This window comes from Microtus pennsylvanicus, chromosome 1 (genome assembly GCF_037038515.1).
Source record: "Microtus pennsylvanicus isolate mMicPen1 chromosome 1, mMicPen1.hap1, whole genome shotgun sequence".
NCBI classification, from domain to species: domain Eukaryota; kingdom Metazoa; phylum Chordata; class Mammalia; order Rodentia; family Cricetidae; genus Microtus; species Microtus pennsylvanicus.
Window position 1 is genome coordinate 90315145 of NC_134579.1, and position 27931 is coordinate 90343075.

Below are 27931 nucleotides of genomic sequence, written 5' to 3' on the forward strand. Positions count from 1 at the left end.
TCCTCCTTTCCCAGAGCATTAAACACTGCAGACTAGCCTCGCTGAGCATTAAACACTGTATCTCACTGGATCTCAGCTGGGCACACCAAGACTCTCAGTTGGGAGGGAATCTTGGAGCCAGAACTACTGAAGGAGAGCTGAGATGGAGCTCATTCCCAACCTTTCCACAGAAACCTTGGTGCTGCTGGCTACCAGCTTGGTGCTTGTCTACATGTGAGTAGTGCCCAGGTTCCTCCCCTACCTGTAACTGGATTTGGTGGAATATGCAGGGCACCACTTCCTTTTCCTGTTGAAACAGCCAAAGAGATCATGGAGGGGAAGTGGCAAATCAGCACTTAGGTAGTTCCTATCATCGTTGGCCATCCGAGGAGCTCCCACTCAGAACTCTATCTAATCTTATTGCTCGGAGGGTTTTGTCTATTCTCTCTGTGCTCTTAGCTGTACTTGATACTCGAGTTTCTGTCTTAACTTCCCAGATACAATAGACTGCAACGCAGAACTGTCAGGAAAATAAGCCCTTTCTCCCTATGTTGCTTCTTATACATTAGCAGTCATGGCCTTTCCATGGATTTGAGACTCCAACAGCCTGTTTGTTTAGGTGTTTTTTTTCTCATTTTCTTTTCCTTCTCTCTTTTGTCAGCTTAAGTGATGTGTATATGACAGGTGCCCTGTGGATGTGGGTGTTTCTTTTTCTCATCTGTCACACCTTCCAACCTGATTTACACAAAGTCACACAATGCCTCTGTTCTAATTTTCTTTCTACTATTATGATAAATATCATCCATGAACAAAAGCAAATTGAAAAGGAAAGGCTTTGTTTCACATAACAGCTTACAGTTCATCAAGAAGAGAAGCCAAGGAAGGAACCTGAAGGCAGGAACTGAAGCATAAGCCATGGAGGAACACTGCTTATGGGTGTGTTCCCCATGGTTCACTCAGCTAGCTTTTTTACAACCCAGGAACCAATGACACCATAGTGAACTCAAGTCCTTCTACGTCAATCATTAATCAAGCAAATGCCCCGTGACTTGCCCACAGTTCAATCTGACAGAGGCAATCTCTCATTTAAGGTTGCCTCTTCCCAGATGACTCTAGCTTGAGTCAAGTTAATATAAAAGAAACAAACAAACAAGTAAACAAACAGAAAACCTAATTTGCACAATACCCAAGCTCTTGTAGAAAGGTCAACATCTGTTCTTCTCTTCTCTGGTCTTTATCTGGAACACAATTCCTTCTTACAACCCGTGTTTCTACCCTGCAATATGGAAACCACTTAACACTAAAAGCTTTTGTTGCTGTTTTCTCTGATTTATTGTTTATTTGTTAATAGCAAATGACATCCAGCACAATCTTAGGGGAAGAATCCCAGTGCTAATCAGGCCTTGATGAGGTGCTCTGTAGGCAGATTTTTCTGTCCCACCTGCCAGCTCCCAAATAACAACACAGAGACTTATTATTAATTCAGAAAGTTTAGGTGATAGCTAGCTCTTACAATTTAAATTAACCAGTTTTTATCAATCTACATTTTTTCCCTCAAGGCTTTATTACCTTTACTCTACACTCCCCCTGCTGCTTGCTTTCTGTCTGGTTGCCATCTCTCCTCATCTCTACCCTTCTTTCCAGTGTCCTCTCTGCCCTAAAAATCCTGCCTAGCTTTTGGCCATTCAGCTTTTGGGATTGTAGTTGCTTATGTTTTTACAGTTATTTGTTGCCTAGATGATATTTCAGGGGTTTGATTCTTGCAGCTATTAAGTCAATGACTGACACATGTCCACCTGTGTAAAGTCACAATGGCAATCCCGACAACTTGGATTTCTCTGTTACTTCACAGATATGGGACCTATTCTCATGGGATTTTTAAGAAACTTGGAATTCCTGGACCAAAACCTCTGCCTTTATTTGGCAACATTCTTTCCTATCATGAAGTGAGTAGTGTTTAAGTTTTTCTATTCATTTCTTTTCCGCTTTTGGTATTTCATGAAAGGGTTTCTCTGTCCAGCAGCCCTGATTGTCTGACTGTCCTGGAACATGCTTTATAGACCAGGCTGGTTTCAAACTCACAGAGATCCACCTGCTACAGCCCCTCAAGTGATATGGGAGAGTCTTCTGTTTTGTGTTGATTTCATTGGTTAAATAAAGAAACTGCCTTGGCCCTTTAATAGAACAGAAAATTAGGTAGGCGGAGTAAACAGAACAGGATGCTGGGAAGAAGGTAGTGAGGTCAGTCACCATAGTTCTCCTCTCTGAGATGGATGCAGGTTAAGAATCTTTCCTGGTAAGCCACCACCTCGTGGTGTTACACAGATTATTAGAAATGGGTTAATCAAGATGTGAGAATTAGCCAGTAAGAGGCTAGAGCTAATAGGCCAAGCAGTGTTTAAAAGAATACAGTTTCCGTGTAATTATTTTGGGTAAAGCTAGCCGTTGGCCGGGAGCTGAGCTGTGGGAAGCGGCCCACAGTTCCCCACTACACTCAAGTGCTGGAATTAAAGGTCGTATGCACCACTGCAGCTATTATCTGGCTTCTTTATCATTTCTTAGAGTTGCAATTCCTTCTAAAATTAGATTTATCTATTTTCTTTTTGGATTATGAGTATTTGTGTGCACTTACTTCTGTGCACCACATGTGAGCCTGGTGCTTGCAGAGGTCCAAAGAAGGTATCAGGTCTCCTAGAACTGGAGTTACAGATGGTTGTAAACTACCATGTGGGTGTTGGGAACTAAACTTGGTTCCTCTGCTAGAGCAGCCAGTTACACCAACTGCAGAGCTATTTCTGGGACCTTTCTGGAGACAGGGTCTTACTATGTAGCCAACTTGGTTTAGAACTGTATGTCAATCAGACTGACTCTGAACTCTTAAAGATCCTCCTGCCTCTGCCTCCCAAGTGCTGGGATTAAAAGCATGTACCAACACACTCAGCCCAACTACAACTTCTTATGCATCCATTTATGGATCACTTCCATAGATACAAATGCCAGTCCTTGGGAGGAAGTTCTGGGGTGTCAGACCACTGGAAACTGTGTGTCCAACCAGGAGAGTGCTCAGGCTTCCTTTTTAGGGTTTGCTGACATCGCTTAAAACTTCCAACTTGCTTTGGTTAGAAAATTGTGACCACAGTTAGAGCCTGGTGTTCAGGACTTCACACACAGGTTGTAAGGAGCAGCAGAACTCTGGGTTTTTTTTCCAGTGGAGTCTCCAGGAAGGCATACGTTCCTAAGCCAGCACTTATGGGAAACCATGCCTGGTCACGGTAGCGCTGCACCAGCCTGTGTGCACTAGACTAGACTTCACACCTGACTCTGGAGCAGCATTTGTTTTCTTCCTGCTGGCCGGCTCTGCAGCATCCGGGCATCAGGTTGTCTGTATATTGACTACAGGGGACTCCCCCTTACCAGAAACCTCCCAGGGACTGCTAAGTCCCCTGCAGTTACTTCAATGGCTCCATGCAGGCTTTAGTACTCAGGGCATCTTTGGGGATTTGACAGAATAATAGTGTTCTGTGTTGCTGCTTTTTCTTCAAGGCAGCACGCTGAGAGCTAGTGTGAGCAGGATGTGGTTGCAACTGAGACGAAATGGTGCTTGCTTCCCACCCTCAGATACCACAGCAAATTTTGCTTTTCTATGCAAAGGTGAACTCACTTCATGGAATCACCATATGAAAGATGATTTAGCATCAATTACCAAAAATTTGGTACCATCTACAATGAATGACTGATTCTTGTGAATAGCCTGGTCTAACCCTGGCCCGAGGCTGAAGCCTGGCCAGAAAGTAATGAGATCAACTTCCAAGCGCATGTGGGCTGCTCTCTGCTAAGATTCTATGCCCCCAAAGACTCTAGTTGTCTGTCAGATTCTACATTTTATAGCTAGAAACTTACTGCAGGCCTGAATTCTAAATGAGGCCTCCATCACTTCATGGCTTCCCATTGCTTCATTCTTCACAAAAGATTGCATGTGTATATCCTGTGGGAAGGAAATACTTCTGAGTGAAAAAGTGAGAGGTAAAGCCAGGCCTTCAGGCACACATCTATAACTCCAGCCTTCTCAGGTGAACTCTCTAATAGACGTTCCCCCAAGAGCTAGAACACACTTGCTATAGTGCAACTTCTTTTATTTCCTTATGAGGTCTCACGTAACCAAGGTTTGGCCTGAAACTCACTATGTAGGGAAGGATGACTTGAATTTCTGATCCTCCTGTCTCCACCTTCCAAGTGCTGGGATTAAGTGCAGGAGTAGCCACAAGAAGCCTCCAAAGATGCAAACCAGGTCTTTGTGAGAGCTTGGCATGTGCTGTGCCCATTGCAGTACATCACAGCTGTACCTCAGTGATAGGAAGCCTTCATTTCTCATCTTTAGTACTGAAAAATAAGGCCCAGTGAGTTTCCTTTACTCTGCCCTCCTGTAGAAAGGGCATCTCCATTTGGCTGTGATTTTCATAGTCTTCACTCATTCTCTCACATTGACACCTTCTGTATTGTTTCTTTTTCACCTCTTTCTAGAGGTGTTTCCCCATTTCTGTATTCATCTATCTGCTTATTTATTTATTTTATAACTGTAGGTACCAAATATCACTGCACAGCCCATGGCAACTATCAAATTTGTGATACTCCTGCCTCCACCTCTGGAGTGCTAGGATTTGCAGGCATGTGTTACTCTCTTGCTTTATTTTTTAAAATGTATGAGTGTTTGCCTGAGGTCTGTCTGTATACCATCTGTGCACTATCTGAGGAGGCCAGAAGAGGGTCTCAGATCCCTAGAGCCGGACAGATGGCTGGGAATTAAACTTAGGTCTTCTGAAAGAGTAACCAGTGTTCTCTCTTTGTTTAGTTTTGTTTTTGTGTATTGCATTGTTTTTTCTTTTATTTTTCATTAGATTTTTTTTAAAAAAATACCAATCCAAATTCCCACTCCCTTCCCTCCTCCCATTCCCTCCACACACCCTCCTACCCCACCCCCTCCAGTCCTTAGAGAGGACAAGGCACCCTGCCTTGTGGACAATCCAAGGCCCTCCCCACTACATCCAGCATGAGCAAGGTATACATCCAAAGAGAATAGGATCCCAAAAAATGCCAGTACATGCAACAGAGACAAATCCAAGTGCCACTGCCAGTGTCTGCTCAGTCTGTCCCAGCCATACAACTGTCACCCACATTCAGAGGGACTGGCTTGGTCCTATGCTTGTTCCTTCCCTGTCTGGCTGGAGTTTGTGAGTTCCCATTAGCTCAGGCAAATTGCTTTAGTGAATGACCCCATCATGGTCTTGACCTCTTTGCTCATATTCCCATTCCTCCCACTCTTCAGCTGGACCTTGGGAGCTTAGTCCAGTGCTCCGATGTGGGACTCTGCTTCTGTTTCCATCTGTTGCTGGATGAAATTTCTTTGGTGATATTTAAGATAATCATCAATCTGAATACAGGGCAATGTCAGTCCAGGCATCTTCTCCACTATTGCCTAGGGTCTTAGCTAGCGCCATACCTGTGGACTCCTAGGAACCTCTCCAGAGCCAGGCTTCCCACCAATCCCACAATGGCTCCCCCAATCAAGATATCTCTCTCCCTTCTCTCATATCTGTCCCCGCCTCCATCTTGACTGTTCCATTCCCCCAAGCTCTCCTCAACCCTCCATCCCCCTACCCCCCCCCCACTCTCATGCTCCTCATCCTGTCAGGTGACCCTGTCTGTCTCCAACCCACAAGTGGTTCCATATATGTTTTTCTTTTATAACTTAGTTTCTGTAGGATCATGAACTATAGGCTCCATGTCCTTTCTTTATTACTATAGTGTTCTAAACCCCGGAGAAAGTGCAAGAACAGCTTAAACTCGTTATTCCAGACAACTCCTCTAGTCTCCCCATCCCTTCAGATATCTCTAATGATAACTTGCATCTGATTGCCAATGGGACAGGCAGCCCAATTTTGTGAGACTTGAGTCATTTGTGCCTTAGTTAGGAAGGGTTAGTAGGTAACAGAACAATAACAAATTTCATTTTACTTCTCTTACCAGGGGACATGGAAATTTGACGAATATTGCTATAAGAAGTATGGGAAAACATGGGGGTGAGTCTTCTGAAATTGGCTATTTGGAATACTTGTTAGGATAACACAACTCCCTTAGGAGGACAGTGTCAGGACACAGTTCTTGGGGTAAAGCCTTTGAAGGTTTGTTCTGATAAAGATGATACATATCACAGGCATCAAGTTGACCAGTGTGAATTCAGTTGTGAGTGTTGTCTGTCATGGCACCCTCTGGGATTTGGTGACCCTTGGGAACAGCTCATTGCCTCCTCCTTCTCAACATCAAGTCTATTTTTAAAAATAGAAAGTCCTATGCATACAGTCATGCCAGTGTCAGTTCAAATGCGGAATTGCACTGTTGGATCCAGAAAACAGTTTCTCCAGGGTCATTCCCAGCCTCCAGCTCTTACAGTTCTTCCAACCCCATCTTCCAAGATGATGCCTGAGCCTTGGAGAAGGAAGATGTGCTGGCTAGTTTTGTAGCAACTTGATACAAGTAAAGTCATCTGAAAGAAGAGAACCTTAGTTAAGAAAATGCCTCCACAACATTCAGTTGTAGGGCATTTTCTTAACTAGTTATTGATATGTGAGGACCCAGTCCATTATAGGTGGTGCCTCCTCTGGCTTGGTGATCCTGGGCTCTATAAGAAGGCAGGCTGAACAAGGCATGAGGAGAAAGCCAATAAGCAGCACCCCTCCATGGCTTCTGCAACAGCTCCTACCTCCAAAACCCTGCCCTGTGTGAGTTCCCGTCCTGACTTCCTTCAGTGATGAGCTGTAGCATGAAACTGTAAACCAAATAGACCCCTTCCTCCCTAACTTGTTTGGGTCACAGTGTTTCATCACAGCAATAATAGCCCTGACTAAGAGAGGGTGTGACAAGATGTCCCATTTAGGAGCAAGCACAGCACAATCTTATTCTATTCGTGTTGACTAGATGCTAGTCACTGTCTGCTGCTAAAGTAGCAGTTCTCAACTGTTGAGTCATGGCCATCAGAGAATAAATATTTCTGATTGTCTTAGGAACGTAAGTTTATTTTTGTTGCTACTTTATAACTTTCATTTTGCTACTGAGTGGTATTTCAGTTCCTAAGATCATTGAAAATATGTATTTTCTGATGGTCACAACCCACAATTTGAGAACCACTGTGCTAAAAGAAGCTTCTCTAATGAGGGTTGAGATCTGCCCTAATCTATAGGTGTAAAAAGACTTTTGGAAGTTGGTTTGTTATTGTCCATTTTGGGCCTGTGACTGGTCTAGCCACACAAGATCAAGTTAGACAAAATTCCAGCATGGTGGGGGGAGATGGTCATGAAGTCCCATCCCTAGCTGAGAAGTTGGTAAAGCATGGCTGATGAGAGAACAAGGATGGGGCCCCTGAATGGCTACCCCATGCTCCAATAGATGACCCTATGCACATCAATACATTGGCAGCATTAAGTAGACAGAGTAGCTTAGAATAAAGAAAGAGCGCATGAAATTGGAGGGGAGTAGAGATGGTAGGGATTGGAGGGGAGGAAATGGGAATGGTCTTCCAGCCATCGCCAATGGCTTGTCAGCTAGGGATGAGACTTCCGGCCCACCTCCCTTCTCTATGCTGGGACTTTTCTTCTGGCCTGAGTTTAAGAAGTACTTTTGCGTGTTGTCACAGCCACTCCATATGAGTCCAGAAGACAGTTTCCTTATTGTCTTCTGCCTCAAGCTCTTAGAATCTTTCTACACCTCCTCTGCTATCATCCTTGAGCCTTAGAAGAAGGATCTGCTACTATCACCATGCAAACTAGACATAGCACTGAATGTACTCCAGATGACTTGTCTGCAGGCCCAGAGATTAGTTCGCCTCTCAGTGCTCATCAGCAGAGCTCCTTGCTTCAGGAGGTCATGACTGACATAGAGACCCACATTGGTCAATATGCAGACAAGAGACTCCAGATTGCTCAACCTTATGTGGGGCGTCTGTATCACTATTCTGATTTTGGTCCATTATTAATTTCAAGATAAGAACTTTTGCTAGAATATATGGATACTTCCTGTCCATTTAATTCTGCTGACATTGAAGAAGAAGTGAAGGGAATGTTTAAGCCACTCTTTACTCCTTCAAAGTTAAGCCTTCAGCAGTTTTGCTGAGTGGCTGAGCTTGTGACAAAGCCCTTCCCTGTTAGAGGCTTGGAGGAAGTGCTGTGAGACATAAGTTAGTGGGAGGAGGCTCTGCCTCTTCATCTCCTTTCATCCATCCCCAGAAACCATAGATCTGGCCACAGGATCTTCGGAGGTGAAGCAATCCTTAGAGACCATGTGATTCAATGCTAAGCAAGGCTGTGCTGCCCTCTGGTGGCCCCAAGCAGCTGTTCCTGCAGCATTATTAGGAACAGTGATTAGTTTCCTCTGATACATTCTGTTTTGACTTCAGAATCATTTATTCAATTTTTCTGAATTGTTTATATCTCTTGGGGTGTCAAACCCAGTGCCACACACTTGACAGACAAGGGTTCTACCACTGAGCCGCATGCCCAACAGAGATAATGAACTATTTAAACATGAAAGAATGGTATTGGCAATAACCATGTATGTTTGCCTAGCCTAAACTGATGTACCGGTGTTTATTCTTTTTTTTTTTTTTTTTTTTTTGGTTTTTCGAGACAGGGTTTCTCTGTGGCTTTTGGCGCCTGTCCTGGAACTAGCTCTGTAGACCAGGCTGGTCTCGAACTCACAGAGATCCACCTACCTCTGCCTCCCGAGTGCTGGGATTAAAGGCGTGCGCCACCATCGCCCGGCTTTTTTTTTTTTTTTAAAGAATTACATTACGATTTTATTTTTTTATTTTTTTTATATTTATTTATTTATTATGTATACAATATTCTGTTTGCGTGTACGTCTCCAGCCCAGAAGAGGGCACCAGACCTCATTACAGATGGTTGTGAGCCACCATGTGGTTGCTGGGAATTGAACTCAGGACCTTTGGAAGAGCAGGCGATGCTCTTAACCACTGAGCCATCTCTCCAGCCCCCCGGTGTTTATTCTTAATAAGGACGTCTTTGAAGAGCTGTTTTCATCCTAAGTGTCTCTTTTCTGCTTTAGCCACACTACCCTTCATTTCACAAGACTCCAGTGGCTTCTATGGTCAGAATTTGAAGTAGGAGTTCAGGTTACTATGCTTTATAGGGCTTGGGGTGTGGCCTGTGCAGCCTCGGGGGTGGAGTCTGGCATCCCAGGTGTGAATCCAGGTGCAGAATCTGACTTCTGAGGTTCAATCCACCTGTTTTCCCACCTCAGGTTATACGATGGTCAACAGCCAGTGCTGGCTATCACGGATCCAGAGATCATCAAAACAGTGCTGGTGAAAGAATGCTACTCCATCTTCACAAACCGTCGGGTAGGCGTCCTTTGTGAAAAAATATAAATCTTTACTATTGTCTTAGTTTTAATAATGTGTTATTGCTGTGAATAGACATCATGACCACGGCAACTCTTAGTAAATAAAACATTTCGTTGGGGCTGGCTTACAGTTTCAGAGGTTTAGTCCATTGTCATCATGGTGGGAAGTACAGCAGCATGCAAGCAGACACGGTGCTGGAGAGGTAGCTGAAAGTTCTACATCCAGATTGACAGACAGTAAGAAGAAAGAAACACTGGGCCTAGCTTGGGCTTCTGAAACCACAGGTCTCACCCCTAGTGACACACCTCTTCCAACAAAGCCATACCTCCTAATCCCTGTCAAGCAGCACCATTCCTTGATGACCAAGCATTCAAAACTATGAGCCTATGGGGACCATTATTGTTCCAACCACAATTATCCACTTTTGTAGAATAATGGCTTAAGATGTGTTACATTTGTTTATGCTGTGGACCATTTGTTTAATGATGCAAAGATGTTTTTTTTTTGTTTTTTTTCCCCCTAGCAAGTATGTTATAGTGGCCATGGATCACCTGTCTTTTCCTTGTGAAGTCTCATCCATTTTTATTTTCATGGTTGTGCTTTTGGGGTCAAGTCTGATTATATTTTGTACAGTAGTCTTCTTTTAATAAGGTTTTATATGTCCCTGCCTCAACTTTCAACCTCTCAAGTGCTGCTATTGTGGGCTTGTGCCACTCTAGTTGGCGTATGCAGCTCTGAGGATCAAGCCCAAGACGTTATGCATACTAGGCAAGCACGCTGCCAACTGAGCTCCATCCTTAGGCACGCCTAACATTCTTGTCTTTTTAAACAACATGTGCCTATCGTTTCATACTTTACAATAATTACCTACGATGTGTTTGGGATTTGGGGTATAAAGTATGGAACCCAGGTAGGTTTCATGTTGCACCATCCCTGTCCTGTCCTTTACCTGTTTTCTGAGGCGAACTGTTCCCTCCATACAATTCTTTCTATAGAATTATCAAAGCTTATTCAGGGACTGAAGAAATGACTTAGTGGTTAAGACTATGATTCAATTCCCAGAACTCACCTGATAGCTCCCAACCATCTGTAACTCAAGTTCCAGGGATCTAATGCTGTCTCCTGGCATCTGAAGTCACTGCACACATGTGGTGTACAAACACACATACAGATTAGCACACACAAAAAATATAAAAATAAATGAATCTACAAATTTTTAACATGTTGACTCTATTTGTATATAACCTTTTCTTGTGCTATATTTTTTTCCATTGAGCAAATGTCTTTTTATACTCTAGGGCCATATCTTCTTGAGAATTGAATATTTACATCATGTGGACTCATTCTACCCAATTTTTTTGAAGAGTTTTTAGAACTATTATTGGACCTTTATCTTTGTAGCCAAAATCAGACCAAGCTTGTCTATATTGATAATGATCTCAGTTTGTTAAAAATTTGAAGTCTGACACGAGACAATGAACATTTTCTGTGTTGAATCTTCTAATGCATGACTATGTATTAGAAGTGTAGAAAAGAAATCTACACTTTTAGATTTCTTTTGATTGCCACATGGAAATTCTGTTTCAACTGAAAGGCTTGTACATATTTTGTTATACTAATATCTTAAGTATAAATGACTTATAATATGCCTGGATATGGTTGACAATTATGTATTATTCTTGAGATTTTTTTCAATATAATTGCAGATAAGTACACACACAATTGATTTTGAATTGCTGTTGTATCATAGAATAATTGCCAAACTCATTATTATTCCTACGAATTTTTTTCTGTGAGTTATTTGATGTGTCGTACACAGACAATTATGTTGCCTGAACATAAGAATAACTTTGCCTATTACTTTGGAATCCATATCCTTTCTAGCATTGTTGTATTAGTTGGTACTTCTAGGGTGGTACTGAATGACAGAGAAGACAGTAGACTATTTTGTTTTTTTGAGGCAGGGTTTCTCTGTATAGTTCTGGCTGTACTAGAACTCACTCTATAGACTAGGCTGACACAGCAGACTTTATAAAGTTGCTACAGATCAATGGATGGAACATTCAGAATTTCACCATTGAGTGTGAAGGTAATTGAAGAATTTTGTATCATCCTGTATCATGAAGAGGAAGAAGTCTGTGTGCATGTGCTATCCTAGACTTTTGTCATGAAAGAACATTGGGAATGTCCCTATTAGCACAAATTACAGTTCTGGGAGCCAGGTGTGGCAATGCATGACTTTAATCTCAGTGTTTGAGAGGCAAAGGCAGGAGGATCTCTGTAAGTTCAAGGCCAACCTGGTCTACATAATGAGTTACAGGACAGACAGAGCTACATAGTGAGACTCTGGCATAAAACAAAACAACAAAAAAACCCTGTGTGTGTGTGTGTGTGTGTGTGTGTGTGTGTGTGTGTGTGTGTTCCATTGATCCAATGTTCATAGATATACATGGTTGAAGAACATTTCTAACAGAGGATAGAAGTATTTTTTCCTCATGCTCTTATATAAGAAATTAAGATAAAACAATTTCTATCCCATGGCATTATTCCTTGAAATATCATATAAATATTTTATAGCATCTATAGCTTTTTTAAGAACTCAGCTTCAAAGCGTCCAATTGCTTGTACTGTTGACAGATGTCGAAGAGAAACTGACCTGAGCTAATACATTGCCAAGGCGAGTTGCTGTCTGTCACTAATCCATTTTTGTCTCCATAGCTTTGAAGGACGCTGTAGGTCTGTCCTATCTTTTCTTTTCTTTTTTTTCTTTTATTTTTTTTTAGAGAAAAGGAGAAAAGAAACCCCAAGTTTCCACCTCCTCCCAGCCTCCCATTTCCCTCCCCCTCCTCCCACCCTTCTCCCCCTCCTCTCACCCTTCTCCTCCTCCCCCCACTCCTTTCCCCCTCCCTCTCCAGTCCAAGGAGCAGTCAGGATTCCCTGCCCTGTGGGAAGTCCTAGGTCCTCCCCCCTCCGTCCATATCTAGGGAGGTGAACATCCAAACTGGCTAGGCTCCCACAAAGCCAGCACATTACATAGGATCAAAACCCCTTGCCATTGTCCTTGGCGTCTCATCAGCCCTCATTGTTCGCCATGTTCAGAGAGTCCAGTTTTATCCCATGCTTTTTCAGTTACAGTCCAGCTGGCCTTGGTGAGCTCCCAATAGATCAGCCCCACTGTCTCAGTGGGTGGGTGCACCCCTCGTGGTCCCGACTTCTTTGCTCATGTTCTCCCTCCTTCTGCTCCTCATTGAGACCTTGGGAGCTCAGTCCAGTGCTCCAGTGTGGGTCTCTGTCTCTATCTCCATCCCTCACCAGATGGAGGTTCTATGATGATATGCAAGATATTCGTCAGTATTGCTATAGGCTAGGGTCATTTCAGGTTCCCTATCCTCAGCTGCCCAAGGAACTAACTGGGGACCTCGGCTTGGGCACCTGGGAGCCACTCTAGGTTCAAGTCTCCTGCCAACCCTAAGGTGGCTCCCTTAACTAAGAATTATCTTTTCTTGTGTATTCTGTGAGGGTGACTTTCATTTAAAGTGAGACAGTCACAGAAAGATGTGAAGCAATGCCTGGTGTATGGTGTTACCTTCACAAATAGGAATTACAGGCAAATTAAATAAGATTGTTGAACATCTAGTAATGTCCAGACATTTAACAGTCAGAAATATTTGTTAAGCAAATTATGCTTGGTTAACCAACTTTATAGAATTGTAAAGATTACCATAACTTTAATATGATAAATATTCTTTCTGTTTGAACTCTAGTCTTTTGGGCCAGTGGGATTTATGAAAAAGGCCATCAGTATTTCCGAGAATGAAGAATGGAAGAGACTTCGAACACTGCTGTCTCCAACATTCACCAGTGGAAAACTCAAGCAGGTGATGATGGAAAGGGAATTTACTGAAATCTAGGGACAGGTAGAAAACTAGCCCATAGTCCTTTTCCAAGGGTCGGTCCTCTGCATTACAGTTCCTATAAGATGGTCTTTCATTTTCATACCCAGAGGATCCATTGTAAAATCCACTGTAACATCTGACTCATTGCTTTGTTACTGGGAACAAGTTGTCTTTCTAGTACCTGAGTTTCGACATTTAGCTACAAATGTTGTGTTTTATGCTTAGATGTTTCCCATCATTGGACAGTATGGAGATACGTTGGTGAAAAACTTGAGACGAGAAGAAGAGAAAGGGAAGCCCGTCACCATGAAAGAGTAAGTGATGATGTGGTTGATAGCAGTGCAAGCACTTAGCATCCCCTCAACCCTTGACTTCACTGCCGATGCAGCAGGAGGTTCTGACTGTGTGGCTCCCTGCCTGGGTAGCTCAGAAGGAAGAGCTGCCTCAGATGCAGATGTTGATTTCCATGTCTCTCTCCTCAGCATCCTTGGAGCTTATAGCATGGATGTGATCACCGGCACATCATTTGGAGTGAACGTCGATTCCCTCAACAACCCACAAGATCCATTTGTACAGAAAGCCAAGAAGTTCTTAAAGTTTTCAGCTTTTGATCCATTTCTTCTCTCCATATGTATGTACACTATTTCTTTCTTTCTTTTTTTTTTTTTTGGTCCTGGATCTTCTTCTGTAGACCAGGCTGGCCTTGAACTCACAAATAATTTGTCTGCCTCTGTCTCCCCGAATGCTGGGATTAAAGGTGTATACCACCACCACCCAGCTTCTTCTTTCTTTTTATTCCTCTCTCCCACACACCAATCAAAATAACACCATAATTGAGATATAGTTCACATGTAAAAAGTTCAACTATTTAAAGTGTATAATTCAATTTTTGTTCACCAAAGGGACATGAACCCATCACCCTTGTCAACCAGGAAGTGTGTTGTCCAAGCAAAATTACACCTTTTCATTCTCGTCTTCCATTCCTCTGCACCATAAGAAATGTTCCATTAACTGTCTGTTCCTGTAAAACTGCCTATTCTGAGCATAACATTAAAACATAATACAGATATTTTTTTACAGTATATGGAATTTGGCAACGAGTTTCTGTCACTTAACATCCTATATTCAGCAGACCCATTTGTTGCCACTCCTATGTTCCATCATATTCTGAACCATCTGATGGCATTTTTTCATGGTTTTTGAGTAGGAAATTGGGATTAATGAATTATAGAGGAATTTTTTTTATCTGACTTGTTGGGGAACTAATCTTTTTTCAGGACTTTTTGTTTGTTTTGCTGCCAGTAGTTCAGAAGGGTTCCATTTTCTCCAAATTTCACCCACATTGGGTGCCAGATGAAAATGGAATTTACAAATTAATCCCACATTAGCTCAGAACTGCGTATACTAAAGGGTTATTTATTTAGGGGTAGACTCACAGATCATAGTCCTCTGCACAAACAGGGAACAGGAACTGAATCCAGAAGTCAGGAGAGAGAGTGAACGCTTGCCTTACACAGGCATTTATAGTATAAAAGGCCACGCCTAAGTGGGCTGGTGTCTTAAAGGCTAGTGGCTGAAAGAGTTCTTACAGCACCATCCCATCTGAAACTTCACTTTTTCCTTCAGGATTTTTTATTATTGCCATCTTAGGGTACATTTAGGAGTCCAACTTTATGGGGGATTATTTACAGTTCTTATTTTTTTAAATTTTATACATGAGTATATATTTTCTTTATTTCTAGTACCTCTAACTCCACTCATGTCCCCAACTCCTTGAATCCATGACTCTTCCCTTATAACTATAATGGTTATATATAGATATATGCACATGTATATATCCTACAGAATCCATTTAGTGTTGCTCTTATGGTTAACTACTTGGAATTGGATTACCTATCTGGGACTCATCCTTGGGGAAAAAATCATTCTTTCTCTCAATAGTCATTAGTTCCCTGTGGCTCTTCATCTAGAGGTAAGAGCCAGTGGGATTTCTCCGTCTACATTGGCATGTCAACCAGTGTTATCATTGCACAGATATTATCTAAATAACACTATTATTGAGATTTCATGGGTCCAGTTTCTAGGCTGTGTCTAGAAGATGCAATCTCATAGCAGACCTTCTCATATTCTTGGTTTTATACCCTTTCTACCCTCTCATACATGATTTACCCTGAGCCTTAAATAAAGAGATTGCCTTGTAGACATATCAGTTGATGTTGGACGATCCTTAGTCACTTATTCTCTGCTTTTATTTTTTTCTCTGTAGTTCTGTTTCCATTCCTTACTCCAATATATGAGTTACTAAGTCTCTCCATTTTTCCAAGACAATCAGTGAACTTTTTCAAAAAATTTGTAACAAGCATGAAGAAAAATCGCCTTGATTCAAACCAGGAGGTAAATTTTGATGCTGCTTTCATGGTGCTCAGGGTTTGGTCACGATGCTCAGGGTTTGGTCACGATGCTCAGGGTTTGGTCACGATGCTCAGGGTTTGGTCATGATGCTTGGGGTTTTGGTCACAATGTTCAGGGTTTGGCCACAATGTTCAGAGTTTGGTCACAATGCTCAGGGTTTTGTCACGATGCTCAGGGTTTGGTCATATATCAGGCTGTGAGTATGTGATTTATGTACTTTACTCTGGGTTCTCTTAAAAATAAAGAAAACTATGCTTAGGGTAAGGCAATGTTTACATTTTAGGGAGAAGAAAAAGATAGAAGATGGGCGATTCTATATGAGAATGATTGAAAGAAACAGTTTCACATTTGTCAAAAGAGTAAATATACTATGCTCTACGATAATCACTAATTAAGTAAAAATATTGCCACCACACTTTATTGAATGAAGTAAAAAATAGAATTCATACTTAGAAAATATATCTACTACTGTTATTCTCCCCCTAAAGTTTATATCATCAAAAGGATGTTTTTAATTTTAAACCTCTTATTTTGATATAATCTTCAAAAGAAGTATGGTCATACCTGGTGGAGATTGGCCTATGTTAAATTTGAATGCCTCCTGCTTTGTGTATAGGTATTTTCTTGGCAGTGAGACCAGAAGCTACTCACCCAGTAGGTAAATACTTCCTCTGGACAATCAGTTTCCAGGCTGCTTACGTGGCTCTGCTCTATGTAGCCTGGAGGCCACAAAAAGGTTGTCTGGAGATTATGGAGGTGAGCACCTGTTATGACACCTAGCATTGTGTACTGCCTAGAGTGTGTGAGAGTCAGGAGATGCTCACCCAAAACTTGGCAGTGAGAGTAGAAATAGAATTAATAAAAAAAAAGTGCTGATGGCTGAGTACTGTGGTAAGAAAACAGAGAGAGTTGGTGTTCAGGGACTTTCCTGAGCAAGCATAATGAGAGAAGGATCCAACAGCTCTTTTGCCAGGAATCTGCTCAAAAGCCAGAGAAACATATCAGGAGAAAAAAAGACCAAAAGCTGCATTTCTCACAGGAAATGTATTGTTCTCCAAGGCTCGCTGATAGAGTCTTTAGTTTTCCTTTATTTTTTAATTGTATGGGTGTTTTGCTCATCTGTATGCCATGTGCAGTCTCTGTACAGGCCAGAAGAGGGCATGAGACCCCCTGGAACTGTAGTTTCAAGTGGTTGTGATTCACCTTGTGGATACTAGAAACTGAACCCAGGTCCTCTGCAAGAGAACTTAGTGCTCTTAACCACTGAGCAATTTCCTCACCCCATAAATGCTTTTATTCATTGGTAACTCAAACCATACTTGTGGCTTCAGGTAGCCATATTCTCAGAAGGGAGGTGAAGTTCTGAACCCTTGTTTGAAGTCTGACCTCTCAACTAAATATTTATCATTGACTTTTCTCTTTCTGTTTCCAGACACGAGTGGATTTTCTTCAGCTAATGATGAACACTCAGAATTCAAAAGGCGAAGAGTCCCAGAAAGGTAACCCAGGATACTTCACGGTGTGTGACTCAAGAAGCCCAGAGAGAAGAGGGTATCAGAATGTATACATGAGGTGGTCCAGGATGGAAGAAATTCTAACAAATTTCAGAAAGATGTGCACATTGATGATATCTATGGGGTCCAAGGTAGCTTTCTAGAAGCTCACTGGACCAGAGCTTGTAGGGCTGCCAGAAAGATACATTTTGTTTCAGGAAGTCCTCATTGGTACTGGGTTATCTGTCAGAGAAGAGTCTGATTCTCATTTCCATTCAATCCCACTAATTCTGTATCTCTGCTGGGAATTTGCATCTAGGCCCCCATCAAAGTGCACTGTCCAGCAATGAGGATAATACCTGGGAGAGAGTGGTACGATTGTGTTCAACAGCTTCATCTGCGATTTATTCTGCTCTGTGTAAATAGCATCCGGGAAACTCTATACCCTGTTCTTCTTCATTCTTTTAACCCCCTGATTTCTTATCTCTGTGAATACTTTGTGATGAAAACTATTATTATTGTTGTAGCTACAGAATAATGGCTTTTCTACTACCCTTTACTCTATGCTTACCAGCCATTACCTCGTGTAAAGGAATGTCCTCTTCTTTACTTTTTAAATTCTATCAGTTATCTAAATTTTGTTCAGTTGTTTCTATCACTGTGATCTCACGCATTCCCTGTTACTTTCCTTTAACCACTAGTTACTTTGCATTCAACTCTCTTATGCATATTCACTCCGGGCTCTTTTGTATGTCGTGGTGGGTCCTTTTTTCTCTCTGTGCGTGTCTGTGTCTCTGTGTGTGTGCATACATACATGCACATGGGCTCACAAAGACCAGAGGAGAATGTTGGCATTCTGCTATGTTAGTCTTATTCTTTTGGGGCAGGGGCTCTAGATTCATGTGGTATTCTGGTATCCAGAAAGCCCCAGTGACCCTCTTGGCTCCATTTCCCTTCCTCAATGGGGTTGCAAGAACACATGGTCACCTATTTATGTGAGTTCTGGTAATTTGAACTCAGAATCTTCCATTGGCACAAAAGGAACTCTTACTCACTGAACCATCTCTCCAGACCCCTTTAATTTAAATTTATTATTATTATTAATCATTTGTGTGGGGGTATGAGGAAGTACACCTGCTATGTTATGCATGTGGCAGTCACAGCGTAACTTGTAGAGTCAGGGTTTTCTGTCCACCTTCCATGGATACAGGAATCAAATTCAGTTCATCTGACTTGCTCAGCAAATACCTTTAATCACTAAGCCATCTTACCAACCCTTATTTAATTTTTGATTCCTATAAGAGAATAATATTTGTAGAGCAATTTCTGGTCATAGAGGAATTGAGAAGAAAACTAAAGATCTCCAATAAACTCTAGTGAGTACATGTACCGTCCACCACACTACCCACACCCCTCCACTACAGAGGTTTGCAATTGTGTGCCTCTAATAAGCTCCTAGATGCTGCTGATCCATGGACCACATTTGAATAGCAGGAGTTTCCCTGTAGCCACATGTTCTTCTTTGAGTCTCTTCTAAAGCATTTAAGGATTCCTATTTTTTAAAGATTCATGTCTAGTTTATAAGTATAAATGTTTACATGTATATTTATATACATTCACCACTTGTGTGCTGGTACCTGTGAATGTCAAAAGGAGACATTGGATAGCCTAGAACTGGAGTTATAGGCAATGTTGAACTGCCATGTGAAGAATGGGAATCAAATCCAGGTCCTCTGCAAGAACATCAAATGCTCTTAACCACTGAACCATCTCTCCAGCTCCCTCGGAGGTATTTGGAGGGAAAATTCCTGAATTTTCTCTCTATGAGTCATTGACACAACAAACAAACATTTGACACCTATATTTTAATGAAGATCATTTACATATTTTTCTTGGGTAGTAAAGGGATTCCATATTTTACTGGTAGCTACAGTATTTGAATTAGTTACTTATATTATTCCTCTGTCAAAATAATTGACAGAATCAATTTAAGGAAGGTTTTTTTTTTCCTCCTGACTCACACTTTGAAGGTATGGTCCATCATGGTGGAATAGTCATGGCAGCAGAAACTTGAGCCAGCTGGTCACACCACATCCACAGTCAGGAAACATGAACTCCAGTACTCGGCTTCTTCTCTCCTTTTTATTAAGCCCAGGAGGCTAGCTTATGGGATGGTGACACAATTAAGATAGATCTTCCAGGAGTGACGAGGTGACTCAGCAGTCATGGATACGTGCTGCTCTTTCAGAGGACCTGAGCTCGTTTGCCAAGGCCCATGATACACAGCTCACTTGTAACTCCAGCTCCAGGGATCTGACACCATTGTTTGGCCTGTGCACACACACACACACTCACACAAATAAAAATGAAAATAAACACTTAGAAACAAGATAGGTCTTTCCATGTCAGTTAAGCTAATAAAGATAAACCATACAGGCCTATCAGGAAGCAAGTTAATCTAGATAATATCACAACACCATGCCTGGAAGCTCGTCTTCTAGGTGATTCTAGACCTTGTCAAGTTGTCAGTCACTGTCAAGTACCGCAATACTTTTGTTTTCATTCCACACTATGATAATAGTATATGTTAGAGAGAATTATTTCTCTTCAAATTGCCCAGTTGTGATGATATGAATTTGGCCTAATATTTATTTTTTTCCTTTCTAAAAAAATATCTATTATTTATACAATATTCTGTCTGCATGTATGCCTGCAGGCCAGAAGAGGGCACCAGACCTCATTACAGATGGTTGTGAGCCACCATGTGGTTGCTGGGGATTGAACTCAGGACCTTTGGAAGAGCAAGTAATGCTCTTAACGACTGAACCATCTCTTCAGCCCCCTTGGCCTAATATTTCATAATATAGATCTTAGCTCAACCTGAATTAAAATAATTTGACCTTGGGACTGGAGAGACAGCTCATCAGTTAAGAGCACTGTCTGCTCTTTCAGCGGACCTAGATTCAGTTCACAACACCTACACAGCAGCTCAAAGTCACCTGTAATTCCAGTCACAAGGTATCTGGTGCCCTCTCCTTGCCTCCATGGACACCAGGGATGCGTGTGGTACACAGACATATGTACAGATAAAACACCCATAACCATAAAAATATATTTAAAAATAATTTGACCTTTCCCTGGCATATCAGAAAGACATCAGAGTGGAACTTAGCACTAATGACCCTGTTCTGCTTTTCTCTGTTCTTCCCCAGACAATGAGGAGTGCCATTTGAATTTCTTCTCATCTCAACTATGATGTTCTGCTTTGATCTTCCTTATCTGCAACGTTTTTTTTTTTTCCTTTTAGCTCTTTCTGATCTAGAAATGGTAGCACAAACTGTTGTTTTCATTTTTGCGGGCTATGATGCCACAAGCACATCCATTTCCTTCATCATGTATGAGCTGGCCACCCACCCTGATGTGCAGAAGAAACTTCAGGATGAGATTGACAGAGCTCTGCCTAATAAGGTGAGGGGATGATACCCAGAGAGGGAGGGCAGAGGTAAAGGACTAACAAGCACATGCAATGAAAATTTTTATGGAGGGCCATGCAATAGTTCTATAACCCAACAAGAGACTAAGAGAAACAAAGGGAGGGACATAGGAGATGAATGCAACCCATAGAAATATGCAATCTTTAGTACAGTACTGGCTCTGATATATCTTTATCTATTATGACAATAATACTAAGAGACACAAGGAAAACCTGTGTGACACTTGAGAAGAAGCAAAGTGTCTGAACAATTATTTCTGCTGATGTCCTTGGGGTGCTGTCCCTGCTATGTCTGTTAGTAGGCTGACCTTCACTGGTCTGTGCAGGTTCGCCTGACACTAGTCTCAATGGCTCTGTTGTCCAGTCCAATAGCATGGCATTTATGTATGTGGGTATGTGGGCCAACTAGGGGATTCTTTCCTTTTCTGTGGTTTTGATAGTGTATCAGACTACTTCTTCTCTGAAGCCTTGAGTGCTAACTCGAGTCACTTTAATAGACCCTTGCTTGTATTACAGCCAGTGTGCTGGACAGGTTCTCTCACCCTCTTGGAAGTCTCCAGGTCAAACCCTCACAGATAGCTAATGTTCTAGCATCAGCTGTATGGGAATACACTCAGTGGTGCAGTTAGAGGTAAAGGAGCCAACGATGAGCTTGTGTCTCTAGCTCCTAAGTAAAAATATTATTAATGAATTATTTTGATTATTCACATTCTGTGTGTGAGTGTGTGTGTGTGTGTGAAAGAGAGAGAGAGAGAGAGAGAGAGAGAGAGAGAGAGAGAGAGAGAGAGAGAGAGAGAGAGAGAGAATAAGTGTCCATACCATAGCACATGTATGGAAGTCAGAGAATAACTTGCAAGAATCATCTTTCTCTTTTCACAATTTGGTCTCTGGAGTTTCAGTTCAGGCCATCAGACTTGTCAGCAAATTCCTTTACCACCTAATCCATATCACTAGCAGCCTAAACCAAACTCTTTATATCTACAGGATAGTCTTTTGAATGTCACACTAAATGACAGCCATAATGCCCATACTGTCTTCATCTCTTTGCTCAAACTGCAAGGTTTGGAAATGTGAAGTTACCCAGGTCCTGTGTGACTATTTGAGCAGAGTAGTGCAGAATGCATCTCCTCCAGGGCCCACTCTCAAGTCCTGAAGCAACAACTGATCCATTGATCCAGTTACCAAGGATGGTAATGAGTGTGACTTTTGGTCCCCACTGGAAGATGCTTTAAACATTTTAAAATGTATTCCTTTTATAAAGTTAGCACACAAAGCAATGTGTTTCACTCTGGCATTTTTATATCCATGCCATTAAAATTGATTCATGTCCATCCTTCTCCAATTTTGCCCTTCCTCATTCTCCCTGATGTCTCTATCAGGCTTCTTCCTTCCCTTAAAGAGTTTGCAGAGCTGCCTTCATTTCACATATCCCTCCCTCCCTCTGTCCGCACTCTTTCTGAGTCTGGTTTGTCTTGCTTAACCTAAAGATCTCGACTTGTACCTGTTTCCAGCAAATTTTATGGTGTCATTCATCTCTGTGGTTGAAAAACTTTGTTTTGCATAAGTACCACATTTGCTTTCCTCATTCACCTGTAGCTGGACATCATGTTTGGTTCCTTTTCTTAGCTACTGTGAAGAGTGCAACAATAAACATCTGTTCACTAGTATCTCTGTACTGTGCTGGTTTAGAGACTTCTAGATATATACTAAGGGTGTGTGTGTGTGTGTGTTCCAGATAGTATTAACTGTCACCCATATATAGCCTAGAAGCACCTAAAGAATCCATGTCCTGTGGTTGTGCTCCATTGGTTGGCCCCAGTGACTGGTTATTTTGCAACAATAAGTTCTCTGCGTCATACTGAGTGACCGTGGGACTCTCAATGTGTCATAGAAACAATTGTTATCTCACCCAAATCCAAACTGGATTTTAGGCTTGTGAGGGCTAGGAGATTCTCTTGCAGATAGGGCCCCAGTTTCTTTCCATCAGAATGTCTGTTTTAACTTTTGGAGTATCCCTGACTTACTTTCCTCCCTATGTTAGGGCACAGGGCAGCTGGAGCCAACTTCAGCTTGGCTTCTTTCCCATGAGTTAAACCATTTTTCCCTCATACTTTTCAACTGTCTTGCCACTTCCTTTGTATGTTGCAGAAGTTCTTCTCTTTCTTTAGAAAAGATACATATTTTTTTCTCCTTCAAAATCTTCTCTATAACCAACTCACACAGAAGCAGCTTCTAAGTATGTCATCTTACCCAAAATCCTTTATGGTATCTTTCACTGAACTAATCCCATAATCAAAGGGGCTACCAAGATGTGGCATTGTCAATTTTAGCCTGATTGGACCAGGAGTGAGGAGTTTGTTCCTTGCCATGACATATTTCTTTGGTATAGACTGATGATCGATGGAGATGTCTGAGTATAACTGTCATAAGATGTTGGTTATATATGCTCACATGGGAAAGAAATCAGTGCATGACAATGAGGGGATCTGGATGGAGGAGTGCCCCAAATGGCTCCTGTGCTAAAAATTATACTTCACATCCTAATGGGCCAAATCAGGATGAAGGTCATCATCAGAGTAGAATGATTAAGGATAAGCTTTACTAATCGAGGTTAGCCCTTTGAGATTCTAATATATTTGAGATGACATGACTCCAAACCTCATCTGCAAACATGTTTCCTCTTCCCAGGCACCTGTCACCTATGATGCCCTGATGGACATGGAGTACCTGGATATGGTAGTGAATGAAACTCTCAGATTGTACCCTATTGCTAACAGGCTAGAGAGGGTCTCAAAGAAGGATGTGGAAATCAATGGAGTGTTCATTCCCAAAGGGACTATAGTTATGGTACCAACCTTTCCTCTTCATCGGGATCCTGAGTACTGGCCAGCGCCTGAGGAGTTCCGCCCTGAAAGGTACAGAGACTCTGTAAGAAGAGAGAGACCCCAGACTTGGCATGAGCTTTTGAAATCTCAAAGCTACTTCCAGTGACACTATTCTTCCAACAAGTCAACACCTAATAATCCTTCTAATCCTTTCAAATAGTGCCATTCCTTAGTGACTAAGCATTCAAATGTATACGGGCCATTATTATTCAAACCACCATAATTCCTCTTAAAGAAAAGCATATATATGTGATTTGGTACCCCTTTACATCTATGAATCCTTTTGGAATTATAGTATTTGTGTGTGTGTGTGTGAAATGTGTGTGCAGTTCGATAGCACATTCCAGGGATCTGATCATCTCCACCTCCTATCTTGCCACTGCTAGGATTACAGGCACACCCCACCATGCCCAGCTTTCTGTGTAGGTTCTGGGAAACAAACCCAGACTCTCACACTTACTGGACAAGCACCTTACTACGTAAGCCACCTCCCAAGTCCCATACAATTACTATAATACACTTCTTGTGTTCACCTATGTGAACTCTCTATCCACACACAACCTAATTTGTCCACACTCTCCTGTTATTTCATAGCATTTATATGTAAATACCTCTCTTTTCCCCCTACAAATTAACAAAACAGTTTTTAAAACACCGATTATTCTTGTTCTTGTCACTTTTTCACAATAATTTCTTTTCACTTATATAATCAAATAATGAAAAGTCAAATTTCAATATATTCAGGGCTACATGTTTAGTAGATATTTTTATCTTAGTGGAGAAGGTAGACTTGGATGTCATTCATGATGCTATAGTAGAAACTCATCCTGTGCACCAGAAAGGTAATTGGCTTTAGCCATTCTGTGGAGGGAGGCAGGGAAAGCAAAAGCAATTCTGAGGAAGAAGTGGACAAGGAAAATACAAATGGGGGAAGCTACAAAGAAAGGAATGTAATGAAAGGAAAGGGAAATAATGGGGGAGGGGAAATTAACATTTCCAATACTGACAGAGAGTGTTTATCTCCCCATTCCTAAGTGTGAGGCAGGAGACTACTTTGCCATCAGTTTGGCCAATCCCAATATGTCTTTCAGAATAGAACACTTCACCATCTGGAAAGGAATATTTTGTGTTTAAGGATGTGTTTTCTTTCAAAAAGCATTCATTTCCACTTGTCTTAACAACATAGAAAATACCTGTTTGGGGTGAAAGGGAAGGGCCTTTAGCTCACAATTCCTTTGTCAGACACCTGCAGCAAGGGTTCTGTTGCAAGTCCATAAATGTACGCTGAACCACTCTGGTTGAGGGTGTGAGGACTCCAAACAGAGCTCTTTGGATCAATGTTCCATAGCCTTGTTTTCGTCCTGACTGTGTCTTCAGGTTCAGCAAGGAGAACAAGGGCAGCATTGATCCTTATGTATACCTGCCATTTGGGAATGGACCCAGAAACTGCCTTGGCATGAGGTTTGCCCTCATCAGCATGAAACTGGCTGTCATCAGTGTCCTGCAGAACTTCACCCTCCAGCCTTGTGAAGAAACTCAGGTGAGGCAGAAAACTCTGAATAACTTATATTTAAAAGACTTACAGTGTTACATACACAAATAAATTGCTTGTCTTGGTTACTTTTCTGTTGCTGTGATAAAACACCATGACTAAGACAATTTATGTCTTAAAAGGTGCCTAAATTAGCTTATAGTTCCAGAGGATTAAGGTTTATGGTGGCAGAGTGAAGGTATGGCAGCAGGTACAGCTGAGAGTTCACAGAGGGAGAGGGAGAGAGAGAGAGAGAGAGAGAGAGAGAGAGAGAGAGAGAGAGAGAGAGAGAGGGAGGGAGGGAGGGAGGGAGGGAGGGAGAGAGAGAGAGAGAGAGAGAGAGAGAGAGAGAGAGAGAGAGAGAGAGGAGACTGTAAATGAATGGCACTAGTCTCCTAGAACCTCAAAGCCCACCCCCAGCGACACACCTCCTACAACAAGGCCACTCTTCCTAATCCTTCCCAAGCAACTGGGGGCCAAGTATTCAAACATACACCTGTGCGGGCCATTCTCATGCAAACCACCACACTGCTCACTGACATTTTAATAATGTATGCAACAAAGAATGTATTTACTGTCTGATATGAATCCTTTCATACTGAACTGAATCTGAATAAAACACAAATAAGGAATTCATTTAGAGTTAGTGCAGATTAGTGGAAGATGACTGAATGAAATCTCCTTGAAATTGAGTTCAAATTAACTGGAGATGTAGAGATAGTGTACACACAGCATGTAATAAAGACCTGATCATGATGTGTGACTGGTGGGCGTCACTAGGACTTAAGAGAAGTTTCCAGGTGTCGGGGGCTCCCAATCACTGGCTTTGCTTTAGAACTGCTAAAGAGCCTTAAACATTCACAATGTCTGGTCATATCAGATATGTTGAAATAATTCACCCAGAGTGTGGCTTTTAAAGATACAGGTTAGTCTCCTTTACAACCAAAGTTGAAAGTCACTGATGTGACACAGGATATATGTGTGTCACTAAGGGTGGTTTTTGAGGTTTTCAAAGTCCACACTAGGTCCAACGCTGCTAGTCTCTCTGCTTGTGCATCAAGATGTAGTTCTCAGCTCCTTTTCCAGCACTGTATCTGCCATGCCTGCTGCCATGTTCCCCACCATGATGATAATGGACCAAGCTTCTGAAATTGTACGCAAGTCCCCAATTAAATCCTTTCTTTTATCAGAGCGGTCATGGTCATGGTGTCTCTTCATAGGAAGACAATGGTGACTAAGACTATGAACATGCTATGTAAATCACTGCCTGATAATTATGTTCTAACACACATGCATGAAGTATGCAGTGCTTTCCTGTTCCATTGCCTTTCTTCATGGGAGGCGAGAAGGATATAAGCAGCCTACAGTTGCAATGTAGCTGTCCTGTAAATGTGTGCAGGGGGTTATTTAGATGAATAGATGGACAGAGCATTTGTCTTGGAAACAAACAAGGATCTGGGACAGCAGACAAGCTCCAGTCAACCACAGTTTGACACTCTTCTCTGATGACAGTTTTCTTTCCTTTCCTGAACTAAGACCAAACAGCTATGTTATAGGCTTCCTCATCCCCTCAAGACTGAAGAAACTGAGGCAAATGATTATATGAAAACATTGAATTACTCAAGGTTACCTTTCAAATTACCCTTAGAAGCTAAGAGGACAAGGACCGATGCTTTCTGGAGTCCTTGTCCACCATCAAATAGAATGTGCCAACCTGGTGTCCAGGCACTTTGATAACTGAGTCACTCCATAGGGACCAAATTGTGATATGTGCTCAGGATTACCTTATACTTCAATGAAAGCAAAATTAACTTTATACTGCTTTCAAAATTTATTTTCCATATGTTTATGAAATAATCTAAACTTTTTTTTTTGGTTTTTCGAGACAGGGTTTCTTTGTGGTTTTGGAGCCTGTCCTGGAACTAGCTCTTGTAGACCAGGCTGGTCTCGAACTCACAGAGATCCGCCTGCCTCTGCCTCCTGAGTGCTGGGATTAAAGGCGTGCGCCACCACCGTTCAGCTATAATCTAAACTTTTAACTGGGCGTTTTGACTTAAAATTTAAATCACTAAATAACACAAACCAACTTAACTTGTTCCCTGGCTCTGTACACACAATAGGTGCTCAGCTAATACTTACCTGATTAAGAAGATAGATAAGTGCTTTTCCCATCCAGTCTCAGTGAATATTTAGGTATAAGAGACTCAGGATATAGGATACTGATACATAGTGTTTTTAGGTATTTAAAGCATGTTCCTTAATGTATCTGTACTCTTTGCTTCTATCATTGCTGGTGTGTCACCCATTGCTTCTCATTGTGATTGTTGAACTACTACAGATCCCGCCAAAGTTGAGCAATCAACCAATTCTCCAACCAGAAAAACCCATCATCCTGAAGGTTGTATCAAGAGAAAAACCCATAACTGGAGCATGAATTTCCCTCAGGAACCATGTTATATTCTTCAGGAGGGCTGTGCCACAGAACACTAGCAAAGTTAATATACCATACAATGATTGAGTGTTCAATAATTCATTGAACATGCTCAGTGTCTATACAGAGTATCATCTATTGTGTGATTCAACATAAAAAATTAAGTGATTAATAGGTATGGAGATTCATTTTCTGATTCTCTTGGGACCATCTACACTGATTGCAATTGGTTATTTCCATTCTGAACTCTAAATGTAGTAACTGTTTCTCTAAAGTTCTATCAATAATTTTTAATGAAAATAGGGACTATCATGTTGACTGTTAGTAAAAGTATATCAAATTGTTTTTTGTAAAATTTTATGTTATTGAAAATATAAATAAAAATCTCTTTCAAAAATA

At 41.6% G+C, this 27931-nt stretch overlaps 1 protein-coding gene across 1 annotated transcript; it reads left to right on the forward strand.

The window, feature by feature from the left end:
• Positions 1-61: 61 nt before the first annotated feature.
• Positions 62-27931, forward strand: LOC142849922 (cytochrome P450 3A25). The gene is made up of 13 exons (XM_075972795.1): positions 62-213; positions 1832-1925; positions 6004-6056; positions 9289-9388; positions 13156-13269; positions 13513-13601; positions 13770-13918; positions 15554-15681; positions 17132-17198; positions 20500-20660; positions 23374-23600; positions 24948-25110; positions 27440-27931. The coding sequence occupies exons 1-13, from the start codon at positions 143-145 to the stop codon at positions 27533-27535; spliced, it is 1512 nt and encodes a 503-aa protein (XP_075828910.1). The 5' UTR covers positions 62-142; the 3' UTR covers positions 27536-27931.